Raw genomic sequence first — 15131 nt, forward strand, 5'->3', positions numbered from 1 at the left:
TAACCGACAGTTTTATTTTTAAGGTTAACCGAATGTGTTAATCAGTAATACATCATCTCATCAAAAAAGCAATTTAACTCTAGGGGAGCTGCTTACTTATAAGCCAATGGCTGAAATACTGGAAACACTGTGTGCTGCATTCTATATAGGAATTTATTTTTTCTACAGATGAATAAGGCTCGATTTTCAATTAGAAGCATTCAAACAGCAACTCTTAACCTATACTGCAAACAACAGTAGATTCCACAACACTGAATTTGAAGTTCAGAGTCCTTGGTCAGTAATCCAGTATTTAGTACTAGCTTCTTGTTTTAAGGTTGTTGGTTAGTTAAGTGATGATTCCAATTTTGGAGATAAAGTTTCAATGTGAACTTTAGTAAGACAACCATAAAAATACCTGAGGTGTAATGTTACTAGAAAATAAGATTATCCCTTATATTTAAAAAAGCTTTGCAGATTTTTATTTGAAGCCTATTGTTTGAAAACCCAGTCTCAGCAATAATATCTCATAATCTTCATATCCCAGTATTTCCCCTCTTTCAATGAATAATATTTTCCCATTTAAGTCTTTCAAGGCATTTAGGAAATTAAGAATTTCCCAAGCTTGTCCTCTTACTAGCTTCAGAGACATTAAAGAATTAAACTTTTAATATCAGCTACTCATTCATTGTCTCCTTTCTCACTGAGCCCATCAGTGGGTCAAAAGTTCTCAGAAGTACTAAAGATAATTAAGAAAAATGCATTTTTAGGGTTCAAAACAAGGTTACATAGAAGCAAGAACAAGGAAGAATTTCAAAAGTCTTCCTCAGCATTTAGTGTACGTGATTTCTTGAGAGTCTTCAATTTATCAATGGCAGAAGTTACAGAAATCTCTCCATGAATTTTGTTGTCTCTTGTTCGAACATTTACAGCATTATTCGTCTTTTCCTTTTCTCCAACCACTGTGGAAAAGAAAGGGAAATAAACCTATTTTAAATAAATGATATAATAAATATTAAGTCAACAGTCACATGACACATCTTATTGAGTTCTTCTTCAGTATTAATCACTAATTATCAGTCTAATGACCATGAGGTCATCGTCTGATAGTAAACCCTTCAAAGAGGAATGACTTCTAACCCCTTCTCCTTATTGTCCACTTGCAAGAACATATATTGTGGTCTTAGGGTACAAATCAGAACAGGGAGATCTTACAGACCCCCTGACTCCATATGGCATCTGGGGAGGCACCAGACCCATGCCCAACCAGACAACCAGAATTTTCAGAAATGTAGGTAAAAATAATTTCTCTCTAGTGCCCCTTAGTGGGATGATGCCAGAATCTGCTGGCATGTTTCTTGTCATGTAGAAGGAAGAAATAGGTCACCAGTTAAGGGGAATAAAGTAGATATTCAAGAAAAACATAAAGACCCAGAGCAAAGTAGGGGCCAGAAATGAAGAGATTTAGTTGACCAGCTTGCTCCAATTAGTCTTCTAATGGTTTGGCTATTTAATTCTACCTTCCATGTCATGAGGTACTTCATTACACTTCCAAATAAATTCTGTCTTTGTCTAAGTCATTGTGAGAGTTCTGTCACCAGAAGGAGCCTGACTGAAACATCACAATACCTAATACACAAATACTTTCAATGACAAATGGCTGATAGGACAACACTATGTGTATTTACCTTCTACAGAATCTTTCAACTTGAGATAACAGTATCATGCCTGGAGGAATACGGTATCAGTTTCTCTTGATTTCTGACTCATTTTAAAGTCAAAATTTTAGATGCTCATCCAAGTACTCATATGCCTTCAGGACACTTTTTCACTTAAATTCTTTTCTTTTGATCATCTTAAATTTGGACTCTCTCCCACTCATTAGTTTAATCCCAAAGATTTGTAATAAATCAGAAAAGCAAAGGAGAATATTTGAGGCCTGTCACATGGCTGACACACAAAGAGCGTAATTCTACTGATGCAATCATTTTCACGTTTTTTTGTTGTTGTTGGTTTGCGATATTAACTACTGCTAGTAATACTAACAACTAACCAAGAACACCATGGACTGTTCTTGGTGCATACGTAACAATCAAATTGTCTTAATCACATAGTTATACCATACTCATGTAGTTATACTATATTCACATAGTTATACCATATTGTTTTTTAGAATTAGAGTGAAAAAACAAGCATTTGATAAAATTTAAACTTAAGTTACCCAAAATGAAATTATACTGAGCCAGCTGCGCATTTCGTATTTTCTTATTTAGTGTACAACTATGATCTAAGTCAACGTCAGCCATGAATCCTTCTTCAAAAAATGCATTGGATACCTACAAGAAAATGAAACACTTTCATTATTACAATATTTGTGGTAGCCAGCCTCCGAGAGGACCCATGGGATCCTCGCGTTTTGCATTCACACCTTGCGTCACCTCCTCCACCTTGTACCAGGTTGCTCGATGTGACCACAGAGAAGGGCAGAAGTGAGGGTGTGTCACTTTGGAGATTAAAAGACTTCAGCTCCCACGTCTTTAACATCACTCCCTCTGGGGAAACCAGCTGCCATGTTGGGAGGACATTCAGGAAACCTTTGGAAAAGCCCATGTGGTGAGGAACTGAAGCCTCCAACAATGATGTGATTGAGCCACAAGGCTGCAGCCCTGGCTGGCTGACAGCACCACTGGCATCCTTGTGAGGGGCACTGGGCCAGAATCGCCCAGTGAAGCTGCTCCCAGGTTCTGACTCTCAGAAACTATGAGATAATAAATATTGTCTCAGGCTGCTAAGGTTTGGAATTAACTTATGTGGCAATAGATAACATAAGTATCTTCCTTAACAGAGCCATGTGGAAAAGAATAATTTAAGTATGAGAGATGTATTAAAATCCCAATTTCTTGGGGTGCCTGGGTGGCTTGGTTGAGCATCTGACTCTTGATCTCAGCTCAGATCATGATCTCATGGTCATGAGATTGAGCCCCGAGTCAGGATCTGTGCTGGGCATGTAGCCCGCTTAAGATTCTCTCTTCCTCTGCCCCTCCCCCCACCCCACGTGCTCACCCTCTGTCTCTCTCAAAAACACAAAAATAAAAATAAAATCCCAATCTCAAAAACATTAAGAAATAAAATAGTTTTAATCCAGCTACACAGACATGATTCAGATGTTACTTTCAATTACTGAAAATGTGGGTGGTTAAAGTAATGTATTAGTTATGCAGTATTTTAAGGTATGAAAAATATTCCAAGTCAATAACCTTCACAGACTACATGCCGAGATTATTATGTACTTTATATTGTCTCTGATTTTACCTGAAGTGCATAGTTTTCACAAGTTGGCCCCACAGGGATGACCATTACCTGACGAGGAGATAGCCAGAAAGGCCTGAAAAATATATAAAATATATATTTTCAAAATCTAATGATGATCATCTGTTATGTGATTTAAAAAATAACCAAAGATTTTCTTTATAAGTAAGACTTCACAAGAGAGCAGATTCAGTAGAGTGATATGGAAGTAAACTAAACCTCTATACAGAGAGCTAAAAAGGAACAGCGTAGACAAGAGGAGAAGCTAGGGATTATGGTAGGACAGGGAGGGAAGAACAGGGGAGCAGCTGGGAGGAAGGACTAACCATCACTTATTGTACCACTGGTTACACTAGAGGCCTGCACTCCCAGGCCCTCACCCAAGAGAAATGGAAACATGTTCACCCAGAAACCTTCCCACTAATATTAGTTCATGGCAATTTTGCTTAGAATAGCCCCAAACTGGAAACACTCCAAATTTCTTTCAGTGGATGAATGGTCACATGGGTGCCTCCACACCATGGAACACTACCAGCAATAAAAGGGGACCAACCACTGATACTTGAAACAAGTTGGATGGATCTCAAGGGAACTCCAGTGCATGAATAAAGCCAACCCAACATGTTTGCACACTGTATGATTCCATTTATGTAACATTCTTGGAATGACAAAATCATGGAGATTTTGGAGAACAGATGAGTGGCTGTCACAGGATGATGAAGGGGGTGGGGGAGAAGGTATGGAACAATAAATTGGTAGCACAAGGAATCCTCATAAATAACAGAATTGTCTTATATCTTGACTGATGCTGGGTACCCTGATAAAATTTTATAGAACTAAACACACACATACACAGAAATGCACATAAACTGGGAAGACCTAAATAACTAAATAAGGCTGGTGGACTGCATCAAAGTCAATTTCCTGGTCATGATACTGTACAGTTTTGTAAGATGTTACCATTGGGGAAACTGGGGAAAGGGTATGCTGGACCTTTCTTATTACTTCTTACCACTACCTATAAATCTATAATGATCTCAAAGTGAAATAAAAATATATATATTATACATATATGTGTATGTGTATGTGTACATATATATATACACACACATATATATATACATATATATACACATATATACGTGTGTGTGTGTGTGTGTGTGTATATGTATATAGGAAGTTGGGTATAAGTATTGTTGGTTTTTTTTTTTAACATTTATTTTTTTTGAGACAGGGAGAGACAGCATGAATGGGGGAGGGTCAGAAAGAGAGGGAGACACAGGATCTGAAACAGGCTCCAGGCTCTGAGCTGTCAGCACAGAGCCTGATGCAGGGCTCAAACTCTCGGACCGCGAGATCATGACCTGAGCTGAAGTCGGATGCTTAACCGACTGAGCCACCCAGGCGCCCCTAAGTATTGTTTATTGTGGGAAATATTTCTTCATCAGTATTTTGTTTGAAGGTGAAAGTAAATGCAGTGGGGACTATTAGCTGGTGGCACTTTATGAACATACACATTTATATATTTATTCTTAAATTACAAAAGCAAAGTAACATGCATGATAAAGCAATAATAATACACATGATAAAACACAGAAAGACAGCTCTGTCCCCACCCCATCCCCAGGGGAGCCACATTTTAACCATTGCTATTGTGAGATCTTGGGGAGGTTTTCACCGCAACTCTGGCACGTGTCTTGAACTCTTGACTGATGAGCTGAAGAGCCTGTGCCCTGAGTCTGGGCAATGCAGGACAGCACACTGAGTGCATGGCACCATCTCCTGATTCCACTAGTTCTTTTCACCACCACTACTTGAGAGCAAGACACCACCATCTCCCACCTACATTAAAACTATTTAAAACAATCAACTGGAAAGAAATATCGACATGTTAACTCATACTTAGGTAGCGTGGATACTCATATCTATGTTTTTGGCTTATCTGTAACTTCAACAGCTTGGACACCCCATGATACCTGAGTACATTTCTCTAAGGTCACAAATAAAACCTCAGGGATATATACAGACTCTGGTTTCCCAGGACCTTTGGATGAGCCCTCTGCTTGGAGAATTTCCCACCTTGTATTGCCTGCTCATAAATTTGCTTTCCCAGCTTCCCTAGACATGTTAGAGTCCAGGCCTGTGACCTGGCATGTGCAGGCATGGCATGTTGATTTGGGACAGAGTGGCACATGGAGGGAGGTACTATAGGGAATCAGTTCTGGCAAGGGTGATGCAGAGACATGGAGCTTTGGGAGGGACCTGAGGCAGTGACGCCAGCAGTAGCATCCAGGGCCCAGTGTCAATGGTGGGAGCTGCAGGGACTGTGCCCAGTGACAGCAGAACAGGACTAAAATAGAACTAAGCACTAACAGCAGATCTCAATTTCTTTTTTTTTTTAAGTTTATTTATTTTTGAGAGAGAGAGAGAGAGAGAGAGAGAGAGAGAGAGAGAGCGTGGAGGAGGTGCAGATAGAAGGGGACCGAGGATCCGAAGTGGGCTCTGCACTGAGAGTAGAGAGCTGGATGTGGGGCTTGAACTCATGAATTGTGAGACCATAACCTGAGCTGAAGTCAGATGCTTAACTGACTGATCCACCCAGGTGCCCCTAATTTCTTAAACATAGATGGGAGGCAAAGATGTCCCATGTGGTTGCTGGGCTGTAGCATTTCCACATGCCATAGGACATGCCATCACAAGACATGTCGTCTGCCAGCTGGTGCCTTGACTGCTGATATGGCAATTCCCTAGTAGCGAATCCCACAATTCAGCTCAGTGACTTACTTCTTTTGCTAAAAAATTACTTCCATGGTCAGAAGGATTATTGTGTTTCTGACAGTCAAGGCTCAGTAAGTATTTATATGGTGCTGTTGTCAGAGGTATGGCAGGAAAGAAGAGCTAAGCAAAATCCAGAGTTGGTATCTTTGCCAGCAAGGAGAAGTCACTGGTCCTTGCATGATGAAAAGGATCCAGAAAGCTGACTTTTCCCCTGGGTTATGGTTCCATACCGGCGATCAGGATTGATCACTACTGATGGCAGATTGAATCCTCGGAAGAGGCATAGCCAGACGGAACTTGGTGAGGCTCGTGTTGTTGAACCCATATCCCCTAGTGGCCGCTTCATTCATGAACCACTGAGTGGTCACTAGGGGAAGATGGAAGCTGATGGTAACCACAGAATGGGTCCTCCTATATTTGAATATTAAACTCCTCAGGTTTGGACTGGGCACCACCAACTTCATGGCCTATTCTGAGCAAATATCCACATTCCTCTCCCCTAAATCTACTTGTCATCTATTTTCCAATCCAATTACTTCTAAGTCTCTGAGCTTGTGGCCAGAGCAGTAACCAGAGCCCATGCATCAGTGGAAACCTATACCTCTGGCCATTTTTCCTTCCAGAGGAAGAGGACTAAGAGATGTACCACTCAAATTCCTGCACTTGAGGGCATTTCCCTTCCACATGTCATCCCTAAGTGGCACCGTGCTACAGTAGCTGTCTGGCCTTATTAGGTTTGTGCCAAAGTATTGTTCAGAGCCATTTGTGAACCAGGTTTAAATGTTTTTCTTCTAACGTTGACTGGGCGCCCCCATTAGGTAAACAACATGGACTGAAGGAGGGATGGTCGTACAGCAAGAGGTGGTACTCTCAGTGTCCAGATGCAACTAGATCTTTGAAGGGCTTGGAATTGATAAAGATAACTCTTTAATTGTACCGAGTTCCCAAAAAGGCAAATGATGCAGTTTTAAGTCATTGTGCCTTTGTTTTCTTTGTTTTGGTTTCCTGATCTGGAAGATTCAATAAGAATTGATTATTTGCTGTTTGGATACTTGCTAATTATAAGGCAGGAGCCACCATTTTTTTCATAGTAATCTTATCTTGTTAGACATGATATTTAAGAATAAAAGGCGCCTGAGTAGCTCAGTTGGTTAAGTGTCTGACTCTTGGTTTCAGTTCAGGTCATGATCTCACGGTTTTGTGACTTCGAGCCCTGTGTCTCAGGCTCTGTGCTGGCAGTGCGGAGCTTGCTTGGGATTCTCTCTTCCTCTCTCTCTGCTCCTACCCCCTCACAATCTCTGCCTCTCGCAAAATAAATAAACTTTTTAAAAAAAGAATAATAGACATATAGCTTTTTTCTCCATATCACTTACCATTTCCCCCCATAGTTTTCTGAGAGAATGGCTATCATTCTTTCCACTGATCCCAAAATGGCTCGATGAATGATCACAGGGTTCTTCTTATCATCTCCATCCTTACTAAAAATGAAAATTATACATTTATGTATTTTCTTAAGATTCAGTAATAACTTTATCTTCTTATCTTATATTTAAAAGTTATTTTCCTGAACTAGGTAAAACAACGATTTCCTCATAAATCATCTTTAAGCCTATAATGTGCCACTTATTAGAAATAATAATACAAACCAAAGGGAAATGAAGTACATTATGTAGGAAAAAGCAAAATTATAATAGATCACTATTTCCATTATAAGTCAACTTATTTTTATTCTAAACTACTGGCTGATATCAGTTTACAAGCAATCTTGCAAATCATAATTTTTAAAAATTAACTTGATTTTGAACCATGGCTTACTCCACCAGTACTATATTGAACAGTTGTCAAAGACACTGAAGAAATAAGGAAAATGGATTTCTACAGTTGACATATTATATATAGACCTGAAAGACACCACCAAAAACCTGCTAGAACTGATAATATTAATAGTAAAAACTGATAATATATTTAGTAAAGTCACAGGATACAAAATCAATGTACAGATATCTGTTGCATTTCTATACATCAATAATGAAGCAGCAGAAAGAGAAATTAAGGTATCAGCCCCATTTACAATTGCATCAAAAACAATAAGATACCTAAGAATAAACTTAACCAAAGAGGTGAAAGACCTGTACTCTTAAAACTATAAAATACTGATGAAAGAAACTGAAGAAGACACAAAGAAATGCAAAGACATTCCACGATCATGGATTGGAAGAACAAATACTGTTCTTCCAAAGCAGTCTGCACATTTAATGCACTCTCTGTCAAAATGCCAACAGCATTTTTCACAGAGCTAGAAAAACAATCCTAAAATTGTATGGAACCACAAAAGACCCTGAATAGCCAATGCAATCTTGAAAAAGAAAAGCAAAGCCGGTGGCATCACAGTTCTAGACTTTAAGTTTTATCACAAAACTGTAATAATCAAAACAGTATGGTACTGGCACAAAAATAGACACACAGATTAACAGAACATGACAGAAAACCCAGAAATGAACCCACAGTTATATGGTCAATTAATTTTCAACAAAGCTGGAAATAACATCCAATGGGAAAAAGACAGTCTTTTCAACAAATGGTATTGGGAAAACTGGACAGCTACATGCAAAAGAGTGAAACTGGACTGCTTTCTTACACTATACACAAAAATAAATTCAAAACAGATTAAAAACCTAAATGTGAGACCTGAAACCATAAAAATCCTAGAAGGGAACACAGTCAGTAACTTCTGTGACATTGGTATTAGACTTTTTACTAGATAGGTCTCCTGTGGCAAGGGAAATGAAAGCAAAAATAAAGTATTGGGACAACATCAAAATAAAAAGCTTCTACACAGTGAAAGAAACAATCAACAAAACTACAAGACAACCTACAGAATGAGAGAAGATATTTGTAAATGACATATCCAATAAAGGGTTAGTACCCAAAATATATAAAGAACTTCTAAAACTCAACACAAAAAACTCCCCAAATAATCCAGTTTAAAAATGGGCAGAAGACATGAATGGGCATTTTTCCAAAAGAAGACATCCAGATGGCAAACAGATACATAAAAAGATGCTCAACATCACTTACCATCAGGGAAATGCAAATCAAAACTACAATGAGATATCACCTCACACCTGTCAGAATGGGTAAAATCAATAACACAGGAAACAATTGGTGTTGGTGATGTGGAGAAAAGGGAACCCTCTTGTACTGTTGGTGGGAATGAAAACTAGTACAGCCACTCTGGCAAACAGTACGGAGTTTCTTCAAAAAGGTAAAAATAGAACTACTCTACAATCCAGCAATCAGACTACTAGGTATTTACCCCAAAAAGACAAAAATACTAATTCAAAGGGATACATGCAACCTGACATTTACAGCAGCATTACCTACAATAGCCAAATTATGGAAACAGCCCAAGTGTCCATCAATCAATGAATGGATAAAGAAAAAAAAATCACACAATAGAATATTATTCATCCATAAAAAAGAATGAAATCTTGCCATTTGCAATGACATGGATGGAGCTGGAGAGTATTATGCTAAGCAAAATAAGTCAGTCAGAGAAAGACAAATGCCATATGATTTCACTCATATGCAGAATTTAAAAAACAAAACAAATGAACAAAGGTGGGGGAAAGAGAGAGAGGCAAATCAAGAAACATACTCTCAACTATAGAGAACAAACTGATGGTTACCAGAAGGAAGAGTGTGGATGGGTTAAATAGGTGAGGGGGATTGAGGGCACTTGTGACGAACACCAGGTGTATGGAAGTGTTGAATCACCATATTGTACACCTGAAGTTAATATTACATTTATGTTAATTAACTGGACTTTAAAACTTAAAAAATAATTTTAAAAAATGAGTATATTGCAGATATACTACTAGACATTCACTAGCCTGTATATTAATGTTTATTTTTATATTGCTAATATTCAAATGACAAATAATTAGCATATTAGTACTACATTATTTATCATATTCAATTACTCACCTAACATATGTAAGATTAAATCTCATTGGTAGTTGGAAGTCCAGCTGAATTGTAGCACATTGATGGTATCTGCCAATAGCATCCTTGATTTTTATATCAATCTGTAAATTAAATGGTGTTTACTTAAAGACAGCTTTTACTTTTCCTTTAAATTTTACTCTTTTTGAGGCATAGGGTCTACTTACTTTAGGGCCATAAAATGCTCCATCTCCAGGGTTCATCTTCCATGGTTTTCCAAATTCCACCAAGCTGTTTTGTAGTTGCTATTTTTTTTTTTTTTAAAGAAGAGAACATTTAAAACTTCCATTTCATTGTACATTTTTTTTGGCCACATAGCTCAAAAAAGTAAGTTATTGCAAATTTTAATTATATTCTATTTTAGCTCAACATATATTTATTGGGCATGTTTTATATCCAATAAACTACTGAGCAAGGACTACATAAAGACGATTAAGTTGGTACTTGCTCTTATACACACTGTAACTGGGAAAATTAAAAGATAATGTACTAAGTTGTTCCAGGCAAGTGTTTAGGGAGGGATTACTTCACCCTCCTGCCAGTGCAGCCCACCCCGCCCACACACTTCCCAGCTCTTTGTAGGTGAGTCCTCCACACATTAAAAGGCATGAAAGCTTTAATCTTTCTCCTTCATCCGCTCTGTGTTTAGGTGGATAAAAAGGCCAAAGGAAAGGGCCTTCCACTGGTGTCTTGCTTTTCTTCTACCTCCATATGTGTGGCTGGGGACAGGCATCCTTTATGATTTATGCAGGGGTGGGAGCAGGAGGCCCACTTGGATCTTCAGCCTAACACATATGTTCTTTCACTGTAGCTTGTAGTGAAGACCCTCAGTACTTATGGGTGATTGGGTATACATGTAAGTATTAATAAAAGTGTCTTTGGGTCTTCTGGATATTCCCTATGCCAGCCTCCTTGAGAAGCACCTGTGCATTCCTAAGTCCCTGCCCAGCATACCACCAAACCACTACCCAAAGTCCTGTCAACACCTTGAGATATTGGTGCCCATGAAGGGGGTAACATCTGGGAGTAAAATGCTGCTGAGAGAAGTCAAAGCAGTGGTGATGCTGGGGGGCTAAAGCCAGAGTAATCAACAAAGCTGACTCCTGGGGTCCCAGCAGGCTTCCCCAGGATCTCAGTCAGAGTGCATCAGGAGCTGGTCTTGGCTGAGATCCCAGGAGGCTCCCTCAAGGGCCTGATCCTACCACAGCAGCTTGCATTCTACTTTGGACTGGAGAGGGATACCACCACAGACGCACTTCACAGGCTGGCAAGCCAGCCTCAGCCTTACTCTGTTTCTGAAAGGAGAACAGACACTGGAATATCCTCCCAGAAAAAATGAGGCCCTGCTACAGCAGGCAACTAAGTGATGGGGAGAAGTTAGGGAGCTCCCAGGGAGGAGAAAGAAAGGCCAGGTTTTGGGGAAGAGCATAAAGCAGGTGGCACTGATCCTCGGTGAGCCTCTGAGGACACAGTAATCATAAGGCCTGACAGGAATAGCCAAGGCTAAGAAAGCTTTCTGTTTATGCAAGGTATGGGAGGGTCTGTCTGAGAGGAGACTGAACCATTGTAATTCACATATGTGGACACTGACTGCACCCTGGCAGAGGAAAAATCAAGATCTCCTTCTCTCTCTTGATGGCTCTCTATTCTCCTTTTCCAGGTAAACCAAGTCTCTGGCTCCCGATACACTGTGGTATGGTGCTGGGCTCTGCACATACTGATTTGTTTGGAACTGTGATGTGGGCTTGTAATGTTCTTAAGGATCTTAATGACCCTGGAAACTCTGGAAAAGTGGGATGTAGGAGAGATCTGGAGTGGTTCTAGCTCCCCGGAGCTTGTAGATTTACATAAGTTCCAGTAGCAGAGGCCAGACCAGGTCTGCTGAAGCATCAGCCCAGACTCCCTTCAGACTTATCTGAGTGGGAACTCTACAGCTGAATTTAGGTTAAATTAAAAATTTGGAGATAGAACATTCAATTCCCATTTCTTTTGGATTTTAATTTCCACAAGAAAAAGTTGATTTCCTTTAGGTCACAGATTTCTTGATGAAACTTAATAGGAAGCAGGACTCACATCATTTAAATCTAGGATATTTTTTGCTCCTGACATTTTGGTTATTTGGGCAAGCTTTCATCTGATGGTCATGCTATATAGCTCCCTAGTGATCTTTGCTGGGTTCCATAACTACACACAATCTGAGACAGAAAATAAGGTAATGGTGAATTGCTGACCCAGGAACAATTTGGCCTTGGGGCTGACTTAACTAATGTCTCTTTCAAAGCATTTTAGAGACTTCTGAAGACAAAGATATATATGAATATATATATAAGTATATATTCATCTCACTGATTCCCAGATCAGGGGTAGACATCATGAGAGAAATTCCCCCAGAGTGGAAGGATTCTCATCTCCTAAGGGAACAATCAGTCAGCTAAAAGAGCAAAACAATGGTGGAACTGCCCACCTATTCTCCCTGTGCCAGGCCCACACCTGGTCCATCCACCTTTTAGCCCCCTGCACTCCATGAATGGAGTGATGATGATGATGATACTACTACTATTAATAAAACGAACATCTAACATTTACTGAACACCTACATGTGGCTGGCACTATGACAAACTTCTCATATAAATTATTTCACTTAAGCCCATCATAACCTTATGAAGTAGGTATTATCACCATTATCATCATCATCATCATAATCATCATCACCATTTCACAGACCTTAATGCTTCAAGATTTCTATAATTTACTCATGGAGCTAACCTCTGAAACTAGGCAAAAAAGGGTCCAGAGCCAAGCTTTGTGGCCTCATTTCCTCTTCCTACTTCCATGTGGCTAGGCAGGTAAACTGAGTCAGCATCCTGGAGCAGGGTGTCTAATTTGACTTTCTTCCTCCATGCAAAAGACATGGAAAAAGGTCTATTTAGGATGGGCATGGGGCAGTGGGGAGAAGAAGGGTCTAATCAGATCTCATGCCTAAAATGCTTCTACCCAGTCTCTGCCTGCCTCAGTGCCTAATAGAAAACTAATTGTTACACTATCATACAGTGCTCCTCTGATTCTTATTCCTTAAAGATTTGTGTGATAAGCATTTATGAGTATTCCATGAAGAGGTGGACCAAAAGGCTGGTCAGGGATTAGGCATTCCTGGGGTGTCTGGCCATAATACCATATTCATTTCTAGTAAAATCTGACACAGGAGATACACTATAGCCCTTTCAAGTTTGGTGAGAAAAAATAAGCAGCATGGTGAGCTCCTTAATCTTTGTTTTCCAAAGCTGAGATGTGATATGTGAGTCTCTGGGTGCCTCTCGACAGAGGACGGCACTAGAGGCTGTGACTTTGCAGGGGATTCAAGCATTGGGTGTGTGCATCTACATCTATGAGTCACACTACGATGGACCAACAAGCAATAGCTTAAAATAAGCTGCACACACACCAAGAGTGCCTGCAAAGCAGAGGATTCCTTTAAAAACACGGGAAACTGGTATTAGTGACTGACATTGAAAGAGCACAAATAAAAAGTGTTTGAAGCAAACGTGAGGTATTGTTATTATCACTGTTACAAAGAAAACTGGACAATCTTCATATCCTGTAACTTCCAATTTAAACATTTCTGTTGCAAAGCACTGTCACCTCCTCATGCAGGGTACCTGCAGAAACTCGGGTGGTTTCCATGCTCACGTAAATGAAGGGGCGCACTTTGTCTCTCCCTACCTTTTCAGCTTCATCCCATATCTCTACTTCTCCTAGGAAGTTTTCAGGCCTTGTTGACAAATTTAATTCAAAGGAGAAGCCAAATGTTGAGTAAACAGATTGCAAAAACTGCAAACACCCCTTTATTTCTTCTTCAATCTGAAATGAGAGCAAATGACATGTTCTAATTAGTTAACACCAAATCAAATCAATTGCTGGCATTTAAAAGAATTCTCCATGTCAGATAGAAATAAGGAATGTTTTTACTACACAGCTAATGACACTGTTTTGGTTGTTCATCCATTCCTTACTCAAATACTCAAGAAATGTCCACCACACTCCAGGCGTGACCAGGCAACCAGCAGCTCCCAGTCCAGACAAGGCTACCTCACCATGAGCAATGCCACACAAAAGGGGGAAGAGTGGCTGTACAGAAGGAGTGATAGCCAAGCTGCTGTGACAACAGGATAAGTAAGAGTTCTCCATGGAAAGCGAGGGGAGGAGCTTCTGGAGCAGAGGAAATGCTAAGAATGAGGGCCTACAGGAGAGAGGGGCAGGCTAGGGCAGGGCAGCTCCAGGAAGCTGCTGTGGGACCACGTTGTGTATGAGACGGAAGAGCGGCACAGAAGGGAAGTTGGTAGGTGATCAGTCTAGGGGCAGACAGGGACCAGAGAAAATTAAGGATCTTCAAAGTCAGGGTAGTGTCTGCACTTTTTACCCTGAGAGCAATGGGAAACCAATGAAGGGTTCTTCAGCAAGAGACACACACAATCCCATCAGTTCCTTTCATGGGAAGTGGACTGGCAAGACTAGAAGCCAGGCACATTGGGAAGCTGGCAGGGTCATTTAGGAGGGAGATGATGGTAGTTTGAACCAAAGAGAAGCAGCTGGAATGCAAGGAATTTGTGCCAAGTGCTGGAAATTCAGGAATGGATGAACAAAATTATTCAGGAATTAACAATACATTTAGGGAGAGCTATCAATAGGGCTTATGGTTAATTGGACATGAGGAGTAAAAAGTAAAGGGCACCTGGATTCCTGGCCTGGGCAGTGGACAGGACGTTGGTGCATCCGCTGAATGAGTGACCAGGGAAGGGTGAGGCAGTGGTGTGAAGGCAAAAGCGGGGACTGATTTTACACATGGCAAATGTGAGGATGCTTGTGATGGCCAGGGAGACATGTCTACCAGGCCCTGTCAGATTGAGATCTGGAGCTCCAGAGGGACAGCTGAGATGCAGGTGAAACTGGCAGCTAGCTGAGCCTACGAAGTAACTGAGGCCCCAGAGAGTGTTGTGAGATCAGAGCTAGGGGCTGTGAGGGTGTGGGGAAAGGAGGGCACATTTAAATGCAAACGGGATAGC

The 15131-nt window shown here is 40.3% G+C and overlaps 1 protein-coding gene across 1 annotated transcript in view; it reads right to left on the bottom strand.

Annotated features, from left to right (window-relative positions):
• Positions 1–15131, bottom strand: part of LOC125917394 (threonine--tRNA ligase 2, cytoplasmic) — a 63053-nt gene continuing 47922 nt past the window's right edge. The window contains exons 13-19 of the mRNA XM_049623602.1: positions 13792–13929; positions 10239–10316; positions 10054–10154; positions 7440–7544; positions 3292–3364; positions 2201–2315; positions 1–941 (exon numbers count right to left, since the gene is read on the bottom strand). Coding sequence (XP_049479559.1) covers positions 793–941; positions 2201–2315; positions 3292–3364; positions 7440–7544; positions 10054–10154; positions 10239–10316; positions 13792–13929 — 759 coding nt within the window. The 3' untranslated portion in view covers positions 1–792. The remainder of the gene's footprint in view (positions 942–2200; positions 2316–3291; positions 3365–7439; positions 7545–10053; positions 10155–10238; positions 10317–13791; positions 13930–15131) is intronic.

This window comes from Panthera uncia, unplaced genomic scaffold, assembly GCF_023721935.1.
Source record: "Panthera uncia isolate 11264 unplaced genomic scaffold, Puncia_PCG_1.0 HiC_scaffold_179, whole genome shotgun sequence".
Lineage (NCBI taxonomy): Eukaryota > Metazoa > Chordata > Mammalia > Carnivora > Felidae > Panthera > Panthera uncia.